The 20,151-nt window shown below is 44.0% G+C and overlaps 1 protein-coding gene across 1 annotated transcript in view; it reads left to right on the plus strand.

The window, feature by feature from the left end:
- TAPBP (TAP binding protein) overlaps positions 1 to 8,793 on the plus strand; it is a 29,842-nt gene extending 21,049 nt beyond the window's left edge. The window contains exons 6-8 of the mRNA XM_056538732.1: positions 979 to 1,068; positions 2,920 to 2,963; positions 7,598 to 8,793. Coding sequence (XP_056394707.1) covers positions 979 to 1,068; positions 2,920 to 2,963; positions 7,598 to 7,612 — 149 coding nt within the window. The 3' untranslated portion in view covers positions 7,613 to 8,793. The remainder of the gene's footprint in view (positions 1 to 978; positions 1,069 to 2,919; positions 2,964 to 7,597) is intronic.
- The last annotated feature ends 11,358 nt before the right edge of the window (positions 8,794 to 20,151 follow it).

Below are 20,151 nucleotides of genomic sequence, written 5' to 3' on the forward strand. Positions count from 1 at the left end.
TGTACTGGAAGGATTAAGATTTTTAAATAGAAGTAATTTACAAATCTGTTGAATTTTTTGGCATCAGTTGATTTAAAAAATAATAATAAATATATTTATATATATCTATATATATATATATATATATATATATATATATCTATATATATATACACACACACCGTATATACATATATATATATATATATATATATATATATTTTTTTTTAACCTCAGAAATTCTGCTACATGACATAATATTGTGGTGAATGGAATTTCCGTTATCCCATTCACACAGCAGATTTTCCGCTACAGAATCTCTGCTGTGAAAATTCTGCATTCCGGATTTCGCAAAAAGAATGAACGTCAGTTTTTTTTTTTTTTTTTTTAAGGATTTCGCTACAGAGTTCCATTGAAGTCAATGGTACTCTGAACTCCGGCCCTGGAATGTGTGTTGAGCGCAATAAATTCTGCATAAATTCAGCACAAATTCTGTGCGGAATCCGCAAAACTGCAAAATTTCGCTGTCAGCTTGGCAGAACGGAGTCTTTGCGGAAACACGGAAATTCCGCCGAGTGAAAATAGCCTAAGAGTCTACAAATATAACAATGTGTATTTTGTTATAGACCAGCATTCCCCAGCCTGTGGCTCTTCAGCTGTCGCAAAACTACAACTCCCATCATGCCCCGGCAGCATTTGAAGAGCCACAAAAAACGTTAGGCGCCAAGCCATGATTCTCCGGAAGGCAGGAAGATATGATGGGGGTTGTATTTTTGCAACATTTGGAGTGCCGCAGGTTGGGAAACACTGGGGGAGATTTATCAAAACCAGTGTAGAGGAAGAGCGGTGCAGTTGCCCATAGCAACCAATCAGATCGCTTCTTTCATTTTTAAAAAGGCCTGTGAAACATGAAAGAAGGGATCTGATTGGTTGCTATGGGCAACTGCACTGCATGGCTCTTTGTATCTAATGTATCTCATCCTCTCTCTGTCCATACAGGGGTATCCGGGCCGTCTCTGGAGGATATAATGTATCTCTTCCTGACCGCGCTGTTTCTCTATGGAACTCTTAGCTACCTGCGCAGGAAAGGTATAAATATAAAGAGACAACATTATTGGGGACCAAGAGCACCATGGGAAATGGCCTGGTTTATAAGGAAAACAGGTGGTTGGGGGAAGGTAAAACATTTGGGACATTAAAGGAGTTTTAGGCCCTGAGACTCCGATGTCTAGATCAATGGTCTCCAAAGTGTGGCCCTCAGATGTTGCAAAACTACAACTCCCAGCATGCCCGGACAGCCGTTGGCTGTCCGGGAATGCTGGGAGTTGTAGTTTTGCAACATCTGAGGGCCACACTTTGGAGACCACTGGTCTAGATCAGGGCTTTTCAAACTGGGTGCCATGACACATTAGTGTTTTGGCGTCAGTCCCCAGGTGTGACACGTAACAGTCGTGTGGCAAAGGGGGTGATGAAGGGGGGTAATGAAGTGGCACAGGGGGTGATGAAGGGGGGTAATGAAGTGGCACAGGGGGTGATGAAGGGGCACAAGGGGTAATGAAGGGGGGTAATGAAGTGGCACAGGGGGTGATGAAGGGGCACAAGGGGTGATGAAGGGGGGTAATGAAGTGGCACAGGGGGTGATGAAGGGGGTGATGAAGGGGCACAAGGGGTAATGAAGGGGGGTAATGAAGTGGCACAGAGGGTAATGAAGGGGGGTAATGAAGTGGCACAGGGGGTAATGAAGGGGGGTAATGAAGTGGCACAGGGGGTGATGAAGGGGGGTAATGAAGTGGCACAGGGGGTGATGAAGGGGGGTAATGAAGTGGCACAGAGGGTAATGAAGGGGGGTAATGAAGTGGCACAAGGGGTGATGAAGGGGGGGGTAATGAAGTGGCACAAGGGGTGATGAAGGGGGGTAATGAAGTTGTAAAGGGGGTGATGAAGGGGGGTAATGAAGTGGCACAGGGGGTGATGAAGGGGGATAATGAAGTGGCACAGGGGGTGATGAAGGGGGGTAATGAAGTGGCACAGGGGGTGATGAAGGGGGGTAATGAAGTGGCACAGGGGGTGATGAAGGGGGATAATGAAGTGGCACAGGGGGTGATGAAGGGGGGTAATGAAGTGGCACAGAGGGTGATGAAGGGGGGTAATGAAGTGGCACAGGGGGTGATGAAGGGGGTAATGAAGTGGCACAGGGGGTGATGAAGGGGGGTACTGAAGTGGTACAAGGGGTGATGAAGGGGGGTAATGAAGTGGCACAGGGGTGACTGAAGGGGAGTAATAAAGTGGTACAGGGGGTGATGAAGTGGTACAGGGGGTGAATAAAGGAGGTAATAAAGTGATACAGGGGGTGATGAGGGGGGTAATAAAGTGACACAGGGCAATGAAGGGGGTAATGAAGTGTCACAGCGAGGGAATTAAGTGACACAGGGGGATCTAGGGGGCAAATGGTGGCGCAGCTTGGGATCAAGGGGGAGAACGAAATGGCATAGAAGGGATGAAGTGGCATGGGGGGGGCGGATTAAATGGCACAGGGGGGTAATGCTGATACTAGTATGACATCCTAGGACATGTCGTAGGACACGCAGCGTCTCACCATATTATGCATGTCTAAAGAGGGTGTCACCAACATGAAAAATTCGGAAAGCTCTGGTCTAGATAATGGACAATATGTTACCCCCGGCCTTTCCTGACTTCATAGGTGAGCATCCCATAGGAGAAACACAACTTGGGCCATACCTCCCTGTCCTATGACCATGTGTCCCTGTACTGCGCTCCACCTTTATATACAGTGAAAGCAAATTTACCAAATATCTGTAGGAGAGAATAGTAACAAGAAGGATCAGACGATCCTAAACATAGAGCGACCCTTACTAGAGTGACTTGTGGCCATCCCAAGATGTCATCGCTGATCTTTCCATTTATCACTTTTCATTACAGCGATGTCTCTCTTCGGAAGTCAGGAAGACATGAAGGCTCAGAAGGTAAAGGGCAAATATGCATAGTAAAAAATAATATAAAGGGATGTACTAACTAATACCCTGCAGATTATCTCCCCTAGTGCACAGGGACATTTACAATGAGGTCACCCGATGTAATGTGGCAGGGCTGTGTAGCTAACCCGGTGTTCCCTGTTGACCCAACAATACTTATTGAAGAGATTAGTGTATTGCAGAGAGACCCCTGTTTAGCCATATTTTCTCTGACAAAAAAAACTTGTTCTTGGAGATGAAGAACTTGAACACTTTATCCTCACAATATGAACAGGGACAGTGACCTGACTGTAATACCTCAGTGTATGGAATGTATCTGATACAATCCACATTAAAGGGGTTATCCAGGAAAAAAAAAAATTATATATCAACTGGCTCCAGAGAGTTAAACAGATGTGTAAATTACTTCTATTAAAAAATCTTAATCCTTTCAGTACTTATGAGCTGCTGAAGTTGAGTTGTTCTTTTCTGTCTAAGTGCTCTCTGATGACACGTGTCTCGGAAACCGCCCAGATTAGAAGCAAATCCCCATAGCAAACCTCTTCTACTCTGTACAGTTCCCGAGACAAGCAGAGATGTCAGCAGAGAGCACTGTTGCCAGACAGAAAACAACAACTCAACTTCAGCAGCTGATAATTATTGGAAGGAGTAAGATTTTTTAATAGAAGTAGTTTACAAATCTGTTTAACTTTCTGGTGCCCGTTGATATATAAAAAATTTTTTTTTTCCTGGAATACCCCTTTAATACATCTGCAAATAAAATTCCTGCACCCCATACACAATTATGCAATGTGCAAAAACCTTCTCTCTCAGCCTCATAACATCTTCTTGTGGGTAATAGCTGGAACATTGTTGGGGACATTACACATATGTGGTTGGGATTCAGTGTTTGGACACATTTGGGTATGTGAACATGATGCACTGGGAGCAATACCATGCACAAGGGTTGTGTTTAGATCGGACATGAAGGAGGGGCACAAGGGTTGTGTTTAGATCGGACATGTAGGGGGGCACAAGGGTTGTGTTTAGATCGGACATGTAGGGGGGGCACAAGGGTTGTGTTTAGATCGGACATGTAGGGGGGGCACAAGGGTTGTGTTTAGATCGGACATGTAGGGGGGGCACAAGGGTTGTGTTTAGATCGGACATGTAGGGGGGGCACAAGGGTTGTGTTTAGATCGGACATGAAGGAGGGGCACAAGGGTTGTGTTTAGATTGGACATGTAGGGGGGGCACAAGGGTTGTGTTTAGATTGGACATGTAGGGGGGGCACAAGGGTTGTGTTTAGATTGGACATGTAGGGGGGGCACAAGGGTTGTGTTTAGATTGGACATGTAGGGGGGGCACAAGGGTTGTGTTTAGATCAGACATGTAGGGGGGCACAAGGGTTGTGTTTAGATCGGACATGTAGGGAGTGCACAAGGGTTGTGTTTAGATCGGACATGTAGGGAGTGCACAAGGGTTGTGTTTAGATCGGACATGTAGGGGGGCACAAGGGTTGTGTTTAGATTGGACATGTAGGGGGGGCACAAGGGTTGTGTTTAGATCGGACATGTAGGGGGGGCACAAGGGTTGTGTTTAGATCGGACATGTAGGGAGTGCACAAGGGTTGTGTTTAGATCGGACATGTAGGGGGGGCACAAGGGTTGTGTTTAGATCGGACATGTAGGGGGGGCACAAGGGTTGTGTTTAGATCGGACATGTAGGAGGGGCACAAGGGTTGTGTTTAGATCGGACATGTAGGAGGGGCACAAGGGTTGTGTTTAGATCGGACATGTAGGGGGGCACAAGGGTTGTGTTTAGATCGGACATGTAGGGAGTGCACAAGGGTTGTGTTTAGATCGGACATGAAGGAGGGGCACAAGGGTTGTGTTTAGATCGGACATGTAGGGAGTGCACAAGGGTTGTGTTTAGATCGGACATGTAGGGGGGGCACAAGGGTTGTGTTTAGATCGGACATGTAGGGGGGGCACAAGGGTTGTGTTTAGATCGGACATGTAGGAGGGGCACAAGGGTTGTGTTTAGATCGGACATGTAGGGAGTGCACAAGGGTTGTGTTTAGATCGGACATGAAGGAGGGGCACAAGGGTTGTGTTTAGATCGGACATGTAGGGAGTGCACAAGGGTTGTGTTTAGATCGGACATGTAGGGGGGGCACAAGGGTTGTGTTTAGATCGGACATGTAGGGGGGGCACAAGGGTTGTGTTTAGATCGGACATGTAGGAGGGGCACAAGGGTTGTGTTTAGATCGGACATGTAGGAGGGGCACAAGGGTTGTGTTTAGATCGGACATGTAGGGGGGCACAAGGGTTGTGTTTAGATCGGACATGTAGGGAGTGCACAAGGGTTGTGTTTAGATCGAACATGAAGGAGGGGCACAAGGGTTGTGTTTAGATCGGACATGTAGGGAGTGCACAAGGGTTGTGTTTAGATCGGACATGTAGGGGAGGCACAAGGGTTGTGTTTAGATCGGACATGTAGGGAGGCACAAGGGTTGTGTTTAGATCGGACATGTAGGGAGTGCACAAGGGTTGTGTTTAGATCGGACATGTAGGGGGGCACAAGGGTTGTGTTTAGATCGGACATGTAGGGAGTGCACAAGGGTTGTGTTTAGATCGGACATGTAGGGAGTGCACAAGGGTTGTGTTTAGATCGGACATGTAGGGAGTGCACAAGGGTTGTGTTTAGATCGGACATGAAGGAGGGGCACAAGGGTTGTGTTTAGATCGGACATGTAGGGGGGCACAAGGGTTGTGTTTAGATCGGACATGTAGGGGGGCACAAGGGTTGTGTTTAGATTGGACATGTAGGAGGGGCACAAGGGTTGTGTTTAGATCGGACATGTAGGGGGGGCACAAGGGTTGTGTTTAGATCGGACATGTAGGGGGGGCACAAGGGTTGTGTTTAGATTGGACATGTAGGAGGGGCACAAGGGTTGTGTTTAGATTGGACATGTAGGGGGGGCACAAGGGTTGTGTTTAGATTGCCCAGACACTTAGTCTATCCAAGTCATCTTGTAACTTATGCACATCCTCTATAGACTGTACCGTGCTACAAAGCTTGGTGTCATCTGCAAAGATAGAAACAGAGCTGTTAATACCATCCTCTATATCATTGATAAATATATTAAACAACAGCGGGCCCAGTACTGAACCTTGGGGTACACCACTAATAACCGTGGACCAATCAGAGTACGAATCATTGACCACCACTCTCTGGGTACGATCCATGAGCCAGTGTTCAATCCAGTTACAAACTAAAGTTTCCAAACCCAAGACCTTAACTTACCTGTCAGATGTCTGTGAGGGACAGTATCAAACGCTTTAGCAAAATCCAGAAACACTATATCCACAGCCATTCCTCTATATACACAGCCCCCCTCTATATACAGAGCCCCCCTCTATATACACAGCCCCCCTCTATATACACAGCCATTCCTCTATATACAGAGCCCCCCTCTATATACACAGCCCCCCTCTATATACACAGCCATTCCTCTGTCAAGGCTTCTACTCACCTCTTCATAAAAGCAAATTAGATTGGTTTGACAACTTCTATCCTTATTAAACCCATGCTGGCTATCACTTATAATACTATTATCCCCTATGTATTCCTGTATGTAATCCCTTATAAGTCCTTCAAACAATCTACTTACAATGCACGTTAGACTTACCGGTCTATAATTGCCTGGCGAAGACCTAGAGCCCTTCTTGAAGATTGGTACCACATTCGCCTTGCGCCAGTCCCTTGGCACAATACCAGACACCAGAGAATCTCTAAATATCATGAACAAGGGTACAGATATTACTGAACTTACCTCTCTAAGAACTCTTGGGTGTAGTCCATCCGACCCTGGAGATTTGCTTACATTTACGTAACTTACCTTGTACCATCTCTACATTAAGCCAGTTCAGTACATTACATGATGTGTTACCAGCACTGACTTGGCCAATGTCAGCTCCTTCTTCCATAGTATATACAGAACTAAAGAACCCATTCAGTAGCTCCGCCTTCTCTTGATCGCCCGTGACAACCTCCCCATTATCATTATTAAGGGGTCCTACATGCTCTGTCCTTGGTTTTTTTGTATTTATATATCTAAAAAAATATTTAGGATTAGTTTTGCTTTCTTTGGCCACCTGTCTCTCATTTTGAATTTTTGCTGTTTTTATTACATTTTTACATTTTTAGATCGGACATGTAGGGAGCGCACAAGGGTTGTGTTTAGATTGGACATGTAGGGAGTGCACAAGGGTTGTGTTTAGATTGGACATGTAGGGAGTGCACAAGGGTTGTGTTAGGATCGGGCATGTAGGGAGGGCACAAGGGTTGTGTTAGGATCAGGCATGTAGGGGGGGCACAAGGGTTTTGTTAGGATCGTGTATGTAGGGGGACAAGGGTTGTGTTAGGATCGGGCATGTAGGGGGGGCACAAGGGTTGTGTTAGGATCGGGCATGTAGGGGGGACAAGGGTTGTGTTAGGATCGGGCATGTAGGGGGGACAAGGGTTGTGTTAGGATCGGGTATGTAGGGGGGGCACAAGGGTTTCGTTAGGATCGATATCTAGGGGTGCACAAGGGATAAAGATCAGACATGACTTAATGTTTTGTTTTTACTTTCTTACAGAATAAATCGGAATAAAGAAGATTGAAGAACAGAAGACTTGATCTCTGAAAGATGTTCATGTAATGCTGGTCCAAATCTAGGCGCTAGCGCTACATTCCCTTTCATCTCAGAATAGGAGGGGGTCCTAAAGAATGCCCCCCCCCCCCATTGATTATAAAGTGATATCCTAGCTCTATACCATCATTTTAAAAGTTGGAGACACCCCCTTTAAAACAATAGATCAGCAACTGATCCCTGACCGTTCCTCTGTGGCCTTGTCCGCAGTTTGTCAACATGAACCCCTTTCTAAAGATGGCCCCCGGCCAGATGTCTTTGGTTCTTGTCCGTCACATATTATTCATGTGTTGGCAGTCGGTAAGAATTAGACTTTTCGGATTGCCAAAATCTGCTGTGTTTGACCGATCTGAACATGAATTTGTGGTCAAAATAGATTTTGCGGCAATTGAGACAAATTGTGGTGGAAAATGTAATTTGACCAAGACATCTGAATCCCCCCTAAGCCGCTGCTTTTAGTTGCACTATTTTGTATTTGCTAGTACTTGCTGTATTTGAAGGTATTTTCCAGGCTAAGTTTATTGATGCCCTACTCTCCATACATTGTGTAATGCAGCGGTGTCCAAACTGTGTCGTTTTGCAACATCTGGAGGACCACAGTTTTGACACCACTGGTATAGTGCAACAGAACTGAGCTGCAGTACCCACCTTGGCCACTACACAACTTACGGAGCCGTCTGCTTCCAGCTGTTTTAATGCGTGACTAAAGCGGGTGTCGGCTGTTGGAACCCCACCGATCTGATATTGATAGCCTATCCTTAGAATAGGTCTTCACTAAATTTTGTCCCGAAAAAAACCTTTAGGTACAGTTCAAAAATTTTCAAAAATTGTCAGTCTTCAGTGAAAGTTTAATCTTAAAGAAGCACTCCGAAAAAAAAAAAATGTATCCTCCGACACCAGATGTATCACATGATCCACATCGATCCTCTTAGAGAAATGTATAGACCAGTGTTTCCCAACCAGGGTGCCTCCAGCTGTTGCAAAACTACAATGCCCAGCATGCCCGGACAGCCTTTTTGCAACAGCTGGAGGCACTCTGGTTGGAAAACACTGGTCTGGTTTGAAAACACTGGTATAGACAATTTGGCTTTGTGTGCGCACAAGAAACATTAAAGGGAAAACGTTTTTTTTTTTAATCAACTGGTTCCAGAAAGCTGAACAGATTTGTAAATTACTTCTATTAAAAAATCTTAATCCTTCCAGTACTTATTAGCTGCTGAATACTAAAGAGGAAAATGATTTTATTTTTGGAACACAGAGCTCTCTGCTGACATCACGAGCACAGTGCTCTCTGCTGACATCTCTGTCCATTTTAAGAACTGTCCAGAGTAGGAGAAAATCCCCATAGCAAACATATGCTGCTCTGGACAGTTCCTAAAATGGACAGAGATGTCAGCAGAGAGCACTGTGCTCGTGATGTCAGCAGAGAGCTCTGTGTTCCAAAAAGAAAATAATTTCCTCTGTAGTATTCAGCAGCTAATAAGTACTGGAAGGATTGAGATTTTTTTAATAGAAGCAATTTACAAATCTGTTGAACTTTCTGGCACCAGTTGATTTAAAAGAAAAAAAAAAAGTTTTCCACCGGAGTACTCCTTTAAAGATCACATGGTGCAGTCGGGGACCAGAACAGTCCACAATAAAAGCGTCGGTAAAAAAAAAAAAAACCCATAAATTAACAGCACTAGTTACATAATCTATCTTAGTTATTGGCCAGAGGATAGTGCTGATTTTCATACGGAGTGCTTCTTTATATATATATATATATATATATATATATATATATATATATATATATATAGATACACACACACACACACACACATATACATATATATAATTTATTTTTTTTACAAAAAAGAAAAAAAACTGCAAAAAAAAATTTTAATACAGAAAGTATTGCAGCTGTCACACTGGCGACCGAGCCCTCACAATAGGCCGACACTTCCTTTAATATTTTAGCTTGTGCCATGTGCACTAGGACAGGGGTCAGCAGTCTTCTCATTAACATATACAGGGTAGGGTTGGGCTCTGTTCACATGGTAATGTTACAGTAAAGAAGCAGATTTTGCAACAACGCAACATGTGAACACGGCCAGAGGTGTAACTTGTAGCTTCAGGGCCCCAATGCAAAATCTGTAACAAGGAGGGCCCCGAATTTACTGTGTGCCATGTATTATTTATTGTTGTTTTCTTATTGGGCAGATGTGCCCGCCTCTTAGGCACTAGGGCCCGATGTGACTGCTATCCGTGCACCCCCCAGAGTTACGCCCCTGAACTCAACCTCACAATAAAATGTAACACCGCTGTTATAAAGCAGGAGGCGATAATACGGGATCCACCAGTAATAATAGGCAAGCTCATCTTCTCCTCTCCTTTTGCATAGGTCACAGAGCATGCCCACAACAATCTCCCAATAAGTCATTTTCTGACTAAGGCTGCATTCACATTACATTTTTAGCAGGGCTCTACCTTAGCGCCCCTGCTGCTGCAGATCACATGTTTCTGCCCTGAACAGACAGTGTATATAGTTGGGAAATGGACCAAGTGTAGTCACAATGGGGGAGATTTATCAAAACCTGTGCAGAGGAGAAGTTGACCAGTTGCCCATAGCAACCAATCGGATCGCTTCTTTAATTTTTAAAAAGGCCTCTGAAAAATAAAAGCAGCGATCTGATTGGTTGCTATGGGCAACTTGTCAACTTTTCTTCTGCACAGGTTTTGATGAATCTCCCCCAATGAGACTAAGTTAGTGGATCCGCCGATAACATTTTGGGCTATCGGTCGCCATTTTTTTTTTAAGAGGTGGCAATGTAAAGCCTGATGTAATGCTAAAGCTCTCCGCTGCTGGACATCTTATCCCCTATCCAAAGGGTAGGGTATAAGATGTCTGATCGCGGGGTTCCCACTGCTGGGGCTCCCCAGCAATCTCCCACAGCTCTTGACATTCTAAACAAACGCCGGGTTCCTGTAGCAGTGGTCATGATGTCATGGCCACACCCCCTTGTGATGTCACACCACACCCCCTCCATTCATGTCTATGGGAGGGGGCGTGTCATTCGACACGTTCCCTCCCATAGACATGAATGGAGGGGGCGTGGCACGGCGTCACAAGGGGACGTGCCCGTGACGTCACGATCAAGGCCTCCGGCTCCAAGGGTTCTGAACAAAATGTTCAGAACGCTGGAGCAGCAGTGTACCCCTTTAACTGTCCAATGTGGTTGAAGAAGTGTGCACGTGTTTATATCGGTGTGACACGGGGAGGGGATCTGTGTATTTCACTTTAGTATTTGTGTGGTTAAGGGTACGTTCACACGTGCGGATTTTCACAGCGTATTTATCTGTGGATCCGCTGGTGAAGGCCCCGCTCTATGCTGACTTTACATGTGCCTGCTGGTAGCGGCAATACGCCGCTACCAGCAGACACAGTGCAGCGATGTGCACAGCGTACTCGCACACTGCGGCCACTCTCCCTGCTCTGAGCTAGGCAGAGAGCTCCCGCGATGTGCCACTATACTGCGACTCGCACATCGCATTGTGCCTGCTGGTAGCAGCGTATTGCCGCTACCAGCAGGCACATGTAAAGCCAGCATAGAGCGGGCCTTCACCAGCGGATTTGCAGCGTAAAATAAGCTGTAAATCCGTGCGTGTGAACGTACCCTTATGTTCAAAGCTTGAAACTTATTGGAAACTTACTTAGTTTTCTATTGGACGTGTGAAACTTTCCATGATAAAAAGGAATCCCTAGCTGCGTTACCTCCCCGCTCCGACTATGGGACCATCACATTTTACCTCCTTGTTGGCCCCAGTCATGGTAGAACTTTTACAGCCTGATAGACTGAGGCTCCTATTATACTTAGTGCCAGTTCACACTCCCTGGTTTAGGAAGCTGAGATTTGGGGAGCTGTTTACAAAGGTTTACCATGGATCTAAAAAGTTATATACTGACCTCGCTCCCCGGTGCTCCACTTCAGGTCTGTGCTGACAAGGTCCCAAAGGCCGAATCACCAGGACCATACACTATGGGGGCAAAACCATGCAATGGCCAATGAAAGTTATACAGATTTGTAAGTGACTTCTATTTAGAAAATGTAATCCTTCCAGTACTTATCAGCTGCTGTATACTGTAGAGGAAGTGGTGTAGTTCTTTCCAGTCTGACCAGAGTGCTCTCTGCTGAGACCTCTGACCATATCAGGAACTGTCCAGAGAAGAAGCAAACCCCATAGAAAACAGTTCCTTACATGACAGAGGTGTCAGCAGAGAGCACTGTGGTCAGTCTTTAAAGGGGTACTCTGGTGGAAAACTTTTTTTTTTTTTAAAGTCAACTGGTGCCAGAAAGTTAAACAGATTTGTAAATTAATTCTATTAAAAAATCTTAATCTTTCCAGTACTTATTAGCTGCTGAATACTACAGAGGAAATTATTTTCTTTTTGGAACACAGTGCTCTCTGCTGAATCACGAGCACAGTGCTCTCTGCTGACATCTCTGTCCATTTTAGGAACTGTCCAGAGCAGCATATGTTTGCTATGGGGATTTTCTACTACTCTGGACAGTTCCTAAAATGGACAGAGATGTCAGCAAAGAGCACTGTGGTCATGATGTCAGCAGAGAGCTCTGTGTTCCAAAAAGAAAATCAGTTTCCTCTGTAGTATTCAGCAGCTAATAAGTACTGGAAGGCACCAGTAGACTTAAAAAAAAAAAATTCCACCGAAGTACTTCTTTAAAATGCATAGCCTTCAATGGTGACGGTGCATGACAGAGTGGTCCTAGTGCCGACTGATATTACTGGCCGCTGCTGCATACAAAATTTCCTAGCTGAATTTTTAAGCTGGATTCCACTAGTAAATTCTGCTGTGTGAGAGGTCTCTTAGGGGGCGTTCACACTAGGGAACCTTATTGTGGAAATTCAGCACAGATTCGGTTTGCAGCAGCCTCTCCTTTATCTTAATGGAAGGCTTTCTGCACATTCCGCTTACAGAACTTCTGCAGAGGCATTGATTCCGCGGAAAGAATGAACGTTTCCTGCAGGTCAGTTTGTGTTTCCACTAATGTCCTCCAAAATAATGGACGTCAAACGGAAAACACGACGGACCTCATTCAAAGTCAGTGGGACCTGTCGGGATCCGTTGGTGTCCGCTGGGACACACTCCGTCCAGCCCTGTTATCAGTGTGTGTAATGGAGCTCCGGAACGTTCATGTGAACATTGCCTCACATGGCCTTACATGGCCTCACATAGCCTCACATAGCCTCACATAGCCTTACATGGCCTCACATGGCCTCACATAGCCTCACATAGCCTCACATAGCCTCACATAGCCTCACATGGCCTCACATGGCCTTACATGGCCTTACATAGCCTCACATAGCCTCACATAGCCTCACATAGCCTCACATGGCCTTACATAGCCTCACATAGCCTCACATGGCCTCACATGGCCTCACATAGCCTCACATGGCCTCACATGGCCTCACATAGCCTCACATAGCCTCACATGGCCTCACATAGCCTCACATGGCCTCACATGGCCTCACATGGCCTCACATAGCCTCACATGGCCTCACATAGCCCCACATAGCCTCACATGGCCTCACATGGCCTCACATAGCCCCACATGGCCCCACATGGCCTCACATAGCCTTGCATAGCCTCACATGGCCTTACATAGCCTCACATAGCCTCACATGGCTTTACATAGCCTCACATAGCCTCACATAGCCTTACATAGCCTTACATGGCCCCACATAGCCTCACATGGCCTCACATAGCCTCACATAGCCTCACATGGCCTTACATGGCCTCACATGGCCTTACATGGCCTTACATAGCCTCACATAGCCTCACATGGCCTTACATAGCCTCACATAGCCTCACATGGCCTTACATAGCCTCACATAGCCTTACATGGCCTCACATAGCCTCACATGGCCTCACATGGCCTCACATAGCCTCACATAGCCTCACATGGCCTCACATAGCCTCACATGGCCTCACATGGCCTCACATGGCCTCACATAGCCTCACATGGCCTCACATAGCCCCACATAGCCTCACATGGCCTCACATGGCCTCACATAGCCCCACATGGCCCCACATGGCCTCACATAGCCTTGCATAGCCTTACATAGCCTCACATGGCCTCACATGGCCTCACATGGTCTCACATGGCCTCACATAGCCTCACATAGCCCCACATAGTCTCACATGGCCTCACATAGCCCCACATAGTCTCACATGGCCTCACATAGCCTCACATAGCCCCACATAGTCTCACATGGCCTCACATAGCCTCACATAGCCTCACATAGCCTCACATAGCCTCACATGGCCTCACATGGCCTCACATAGCCTCACATAGCCCCACATAGTCTCACATGGTCTCACATGGCCTCACATAGCCTCACATAGCCTCACATAGCCTCACATGGCCTCACATGGCCTCACATAGCCTCACATAGCCCCACATAGTCTCACATGGCCTCACATAGCCTCACATAGCCCCACATAGTCTCACATGGCCTCACATAGCCTTACATGGCCTTACATAGCCTCACATAGCCCCACATAGCCTCACATAGCCTTACATGGCCTCACATAGCCTTACATGGCCTTACCTGACAAAAGAAAATCTATTCACTTCTATAGGGTCAAAGAAAAATCTACTATGACGATCCAGAGATAAGTAAAGTAGCTGTACAGTGGGGGGGTCTCCGCATACAGCTCCCCGTATCTGAAGCCCTGAGAGTGTGGTATTCAGATTATAGGTCCTATTCACATGTAGCAGTGGAGATGCAGCCGCCTTGCTTGGTTAGGCTGGAATCACATATGTCCGGTGTAATGAAGAAAACTGTGTCCCTGTAGTGGAATGAGACCCTCCGCACAGGGACACACTTTTCTGCTTTACAGCCGGCTCCCTCTCACACCCTAACCTCTACTCCTAACCGCTAATCCTAATCCTTACCCCTAATTGTAACCCCTTATTATAACAATAATCCCAACCCTTACCCCTAATTATAACGCTTATCCTAACCCCTAATCCTAACCCTTACCCCTAATCATAACCCCTTATTATAACGATAATCCTAACCCTTACCCCTAATTGTAACCCCTTATTATAACAATAATCCCAACCCTTACCCCTAATTATAACCCTTATCCTAACCCTTACCCCTAATCCTAACCCAAACCCCTAATTATAACCATAATCCTAACCCTTACCCCTAATCGTAACCCCTTATTATAACGATAATCCTAACCCTTACCCTTAATCCTAACCCCTTAATCCTATCTCTGATCCTAACCCAAACCCCTAATTATAACCATAATTTTAACCCTTACCCCTAATCGTAACCCCTTATTATAACGATAATCCTAATCCTTACCCCTAATCCTAACCCTTACCCCTAATCCTAACCCTTACCCTTAATCCTAACCCCTAATCCTATCCCTAATCCCTGATCCTAACCCCTAATCCTAACCATAATCTTAACCCTTACCCCTAATCCTAACCCTTACCTTTAATCCTAACTTTACCCCTAATCCCTGATCCTAATCCTAACCCAAACCCCTAATTATAACCATAATCCTAACCCTAACCCCTAATCCTAACCCTTACCCCTAATCCTAACCCCTAATCATAACCCTAATCCAAACCCCTAATCATAACTCTAATCCTAACCCATACCACTAACCCTAACCCCTAATCCTAACCCCTAACAGCGATCAGCACTGAGAGAGCTCAAGAGCTCAGGTCACATTCGGCTACGGGACACAGTTTTTTTCACTTCACTGGCATCTGGTATAGGTGAACTCAGCCTAAATCTAAACGCAACTGATGCCGCAACTAATGACAACATGCTTCAGTTGTCATCAGTTGTATGGCATCCGGCGTCCATTGTTTCTAACCCCTAATCCTAACCTTACCCCTAATCTTAACCCTTACTCCTACTCCTAACCTTACCCCTAATCCCTAATCTTAACCCTTACCCCTAATCTTATCCCTTAACCCTAATCTTAACCCAAACCCCTAATCCTAACCCTAATCCTTCATCTATATAAGATTCACGCAGCCAATCATCCCAGTACAATCTTGTACATTTATTTTAGATGCAGTTTTGATGCCGCTCAACTATGTGTGAATACACCCCTAAGGATGTGCGGACAATAATGAACTCCCGCTGTGATTCACCCGAGGCCGGACGTATAAAGAGCGCCATTTCATTTTATAACAAGATTACTAAAGGTTAATAAAACAATGGCACGGATTATGTGTTCCAACAATGATGGTGGAGGCGGCCATGTTTATAAAGAATTACACGAGGTGTCGTAGTCAAGGGAAAACAAACCAAAATAAAGTAAAACAACAAAAATGAAATAACACCGGAATTGTAGGAGGAGTCAGCTTGAGGTTTATTTGATTTTTTAAGCCTATTCTTTCTTTTATCATTTTCTTTCTTTTATCCTTGTAACTATGTTTTGTGTATTTTTTTTTCTTTATGTTTATGTCGTAACTAAGGGGCTTTATGGTCTTGTTTAGAATCTCGGGAATTGTAAATTAAAGTCAGCGCTACATAGCGCCACTCTTTGACCCACTCCCCTACCCCAAGCCACCATCTCAGTTACTGTAATAGTGGGAATAGTTTGTTCACAGATTAATCTAAAGCAGTGTTTCCCAACCAGGGTGCCTCCAGCTGTTGCAAAACTACAACTCCCAGCATGCCCGGACAGCCGTTGGCTGTCCGGGCATGCTGGGAGTTGTAGTTTTGCAACAGCTGGAGGCACCCTGGTTGGGGAAACACTGCTCTAGAGCACTATACACATAGCTGCTTTATTCCAGAAATGGTGCCCCTCTTGTCCTCAGGTTGTATGTGGTAGTGCAGCTCAGTTCTATTGAAGCAAATGGAGCCGAGTTGTAATACCACACACGACTTTCCAGCAGGTGTGGCGCTGTTTTTGGAAAAAAGCAGCCCTGTTTTTCTAATCCTGGACAGCCCTTTTAGGCTGTATGGCTGACAGCAGTTTATACAGTATCAAGCATGTTTCCCCACAAAGGAGACAAAATCTAATTTAAAATCAAATAAAAATAAAAAAATGTCCGTGTCACCTATAGCAACACAACTGTCCTTGTCACCCATAGCAACACAACTGTCCTTGTCACCCATAGCAACACAACTGTCCTCATCACCCATAGCAACACAACTGTCCTTGTCACCCATAGCAACACAACTGTCCTTGTCATCCATAGCAACACAACTCTCCTCGTCACCCATAGCAACACAACTCTCCTCGTCACCCATAGCAACACAACAACTGTCCTTGTCACCCATAGCAACACAACTGTCCTCGTCACCCATAGCAACACATGTGTCCTCATCACCCATAGCAACACAACAACTGTCCTCGTCACCCATAGCAACACAACTGTCCTCATCACCCATAGCAACACAACTGTCCTCGTCACCCATAGCAACACAACTGTCCTCGTCACCCATAGCAACACAACTGTCCTCATCACCCATAGCAACACAACTGTCCTCTTCACCCATAGCAACACAACAACTGTCCTTGTCACCCATAGCAACATAACTGTCCTTGTCACCCATAGCAACACAACAATTGTCCTCTTCACCCATAGCCACACAACTGACATCATCACCCATAGAAACACAAAACTGTCCTCATAACCCATAGCAACGCAACTGTCCTCATAACCCATAGCAACACAACTGTCCTCATAACCCATAGCAACACAACTGTCCTCATCACCCATAGCAACACAACTGTCCTCATAACCCATAGAAACACAACTGTCCTCATCACCCATAGCAACACAACTGTCCTCATAACCCATAGCAACACAACTGTCCTCATCACCCATAGCAACACAACTGTCCTTATCACCCATAGCAACACAACTGTCCTCATCACCCATAGCAACACAACTGTCCTCATCACCCATAGCAACACAACTGTCCTCATAACCCATAGCAACACAACTGTCCTTATCATCCATAGCAACACAACTGTCCTCATCACCCATAGCAACCGAGGACAGCGAAGCTCTGATTGGCGGTTATGGACGACAAGGCCAGATTGTGTTATTGATACATGATGCCATATGTATTATTTCAAATAACCAGTAAATGTTCTGACCATAAATGTGAATCTGTCATAATGATTTTATTGGTACATGAAGAGGTTCTGCAGCAGTATACGTGGCTTGGTTATATAGATGATGTACTGGTATAATGGGGATTTATTGTGCTGTGATATAAATGGATGACCAGGATGATGTTTTATATTACAAATCTCTGTGTGATTCCCTTTTCTAATCAATAAAATCAATTATGATCCAAGTGACAGCTGTCTTTATTACGTCTCATTCCCTAAAACATTGTTTCCTAACCTGGGTGCCTCCAGCTGTTGCAAAACTACAACTCCCAGCATACTCAGACTGCCTTTGTACATAGGTGCAGTATTGGGGTACGTTCACACGAGCGGACCCACAGCGTATTTTACGCTGCAGATCCGCCGCTGAAGGACCCCTGCATGGTGGCTATACATGGGCCTGCTCAGAGCCGCAATACGCCTCTACGAGCAGACACACTGCTATGTGCAAGTCGCAGCGCGCATGCGCAGTATACTCGCACATCGCTGTAGCTCTCGGCCTAGCTCATGGAGCAGGGGGAGCGGCTGCGATGTGTCCGAGTACACCGCGCATAGCAGTGTATCTGCTCATAGAGGCGTATTGCCGCTCCGTGCAGGCACATGTAAAGCCACCATGCAGCGGTCCTTCAGCGGCGTATCTGCACCATAAAATACGCTGTGGGTCCGCTCGTGTAAGAGTACCCTTATAGTAGTTATATTCTTGTATATAGGAGCAGTATTATAGTAGTTATATTCTTGTATATAGGAGCATGTTATAGTAGTTATATTCTTGTATATAGAAGCAGTATTATAGTAGATATATTCTTGTATATAGGAAGCAGTATTATAGTAGTTATATTCTTGTGTATATATAGGAGCATGTTATAGTAGTTATATTCTTGTATATAGAAGCAGTATTATAGTAGATATATTCTTGTATATAGGAAGCAGTATTATAGTAGTTATTTTCTTGTATATAGGGGCAGTATTATAGTAGTTATATACTTGTATATAGGAGCAGTATTATAGTAGTTATATTCTTGTATATAGGAGGCAGTATTATAGTAGTTATATTCTTGTATATAGGAGGCAGTATTATAGTAGTTATATTCTTGTATATAGGAGGTAGTATTATAGTAGTTATATTCTTGTATATAGGTGCAGTATTATAGTAGTTATATTCTTGTATATAGGAGCAGTATTATAGTAGATATATTCTTGTATATAGGAAGCAGTATTATAGTAGTTATTTTCTTGTATATAGGGGCAGTATTATAGTAGTTATATACTTGTATATAGGAGCAGTATTATAGTAGTTATATTCTTGTATATAGTAGCAGTATTATAGTAGTTATATTCTTGTATATAGGAGCAGTATTATAGTAGTTATATTCTTGCATATAGGAGCAGTATTATAGTAGATATATTCTTGTATATGGGAGCAGTATTATAGTAGTTATATTCTTGTATATAGGAGGCAGTATTATAGTAGATATATTCTTGTATATAGGAGCAGTATTATAGTAGTTATATTATTGTATATAGGAGCAGTATTATAGTAGTTATATTCTTGTATATAGGAGAAGTGTTATAGTAGTTATATTCTTGTATATAGGAGAAGTATTATAGTAGTTATATTCTTGTATATAGGAGTAGTATTATAGTAGTTATATTCTTGTATATAGGAGCAGTATTATAGTAGTTATATTCTTGTATATAGGGGGCAGTATTATAGTAGTTATAGTCTTGTATATAGGAGGCAGTATTATAATAGTTATATTTTTGTATATGGGTTGCAGTATTAATTATTATTAGTAGTTATATTCTTGTATATAGGAGCAGTATTATAGTAGTAATATTCTTGTATATAGGAACAGTATTATAGTAGTTATATTCTTGTATATAGGAGCAGTATTATAGTAGTTATATTCTTGTATATTGGAGGCAGTATTATAGTAGTTATATTCTTGCTTATAGGAGCAGTATTATAGTAGTTATATTCTTGTATATAGGAGACAGTATTATAGTAGTTATATTCTTGTATATAGGGGCATTATTATAGTAGTTATATTCTTGTATATAGGGAGCAGTATTATAGTAGTTATATTCTTGTATATAGGAGGCAGTATTATAGTAGTTATATTCCTGTATATAGGAGCAGTATTATAGTAGTTATATTCTTGTATATAGGAGCAGTATTATAGTAGTTATATTCTTGTATATAGGAGCAGTATTATAGTAGTTATATTTTTGTATATAGGAGGCAGTATTATAGTAGTTATATTTTTGTATATAGGAGCAGTATTATAGTAGTTATATTCTTGTATATGGGAGGCAGTATTATAGTAGTTATATT

The sequence above is a fragment of the Hyla sarda genome, chromosome 9 (genome assembly GCF_029499605.1).
Source record: "Hyla sarda isolate aHylSar1 chromosome 9, aHylSar1.hap1, whole genome shotgun sequence".
Classification (NCBI taxonomy): Eukaryota; Metazoa; Chordata; class Amphibia; order Anura; family Hylidae; genus Hyla; species Hyla sarda.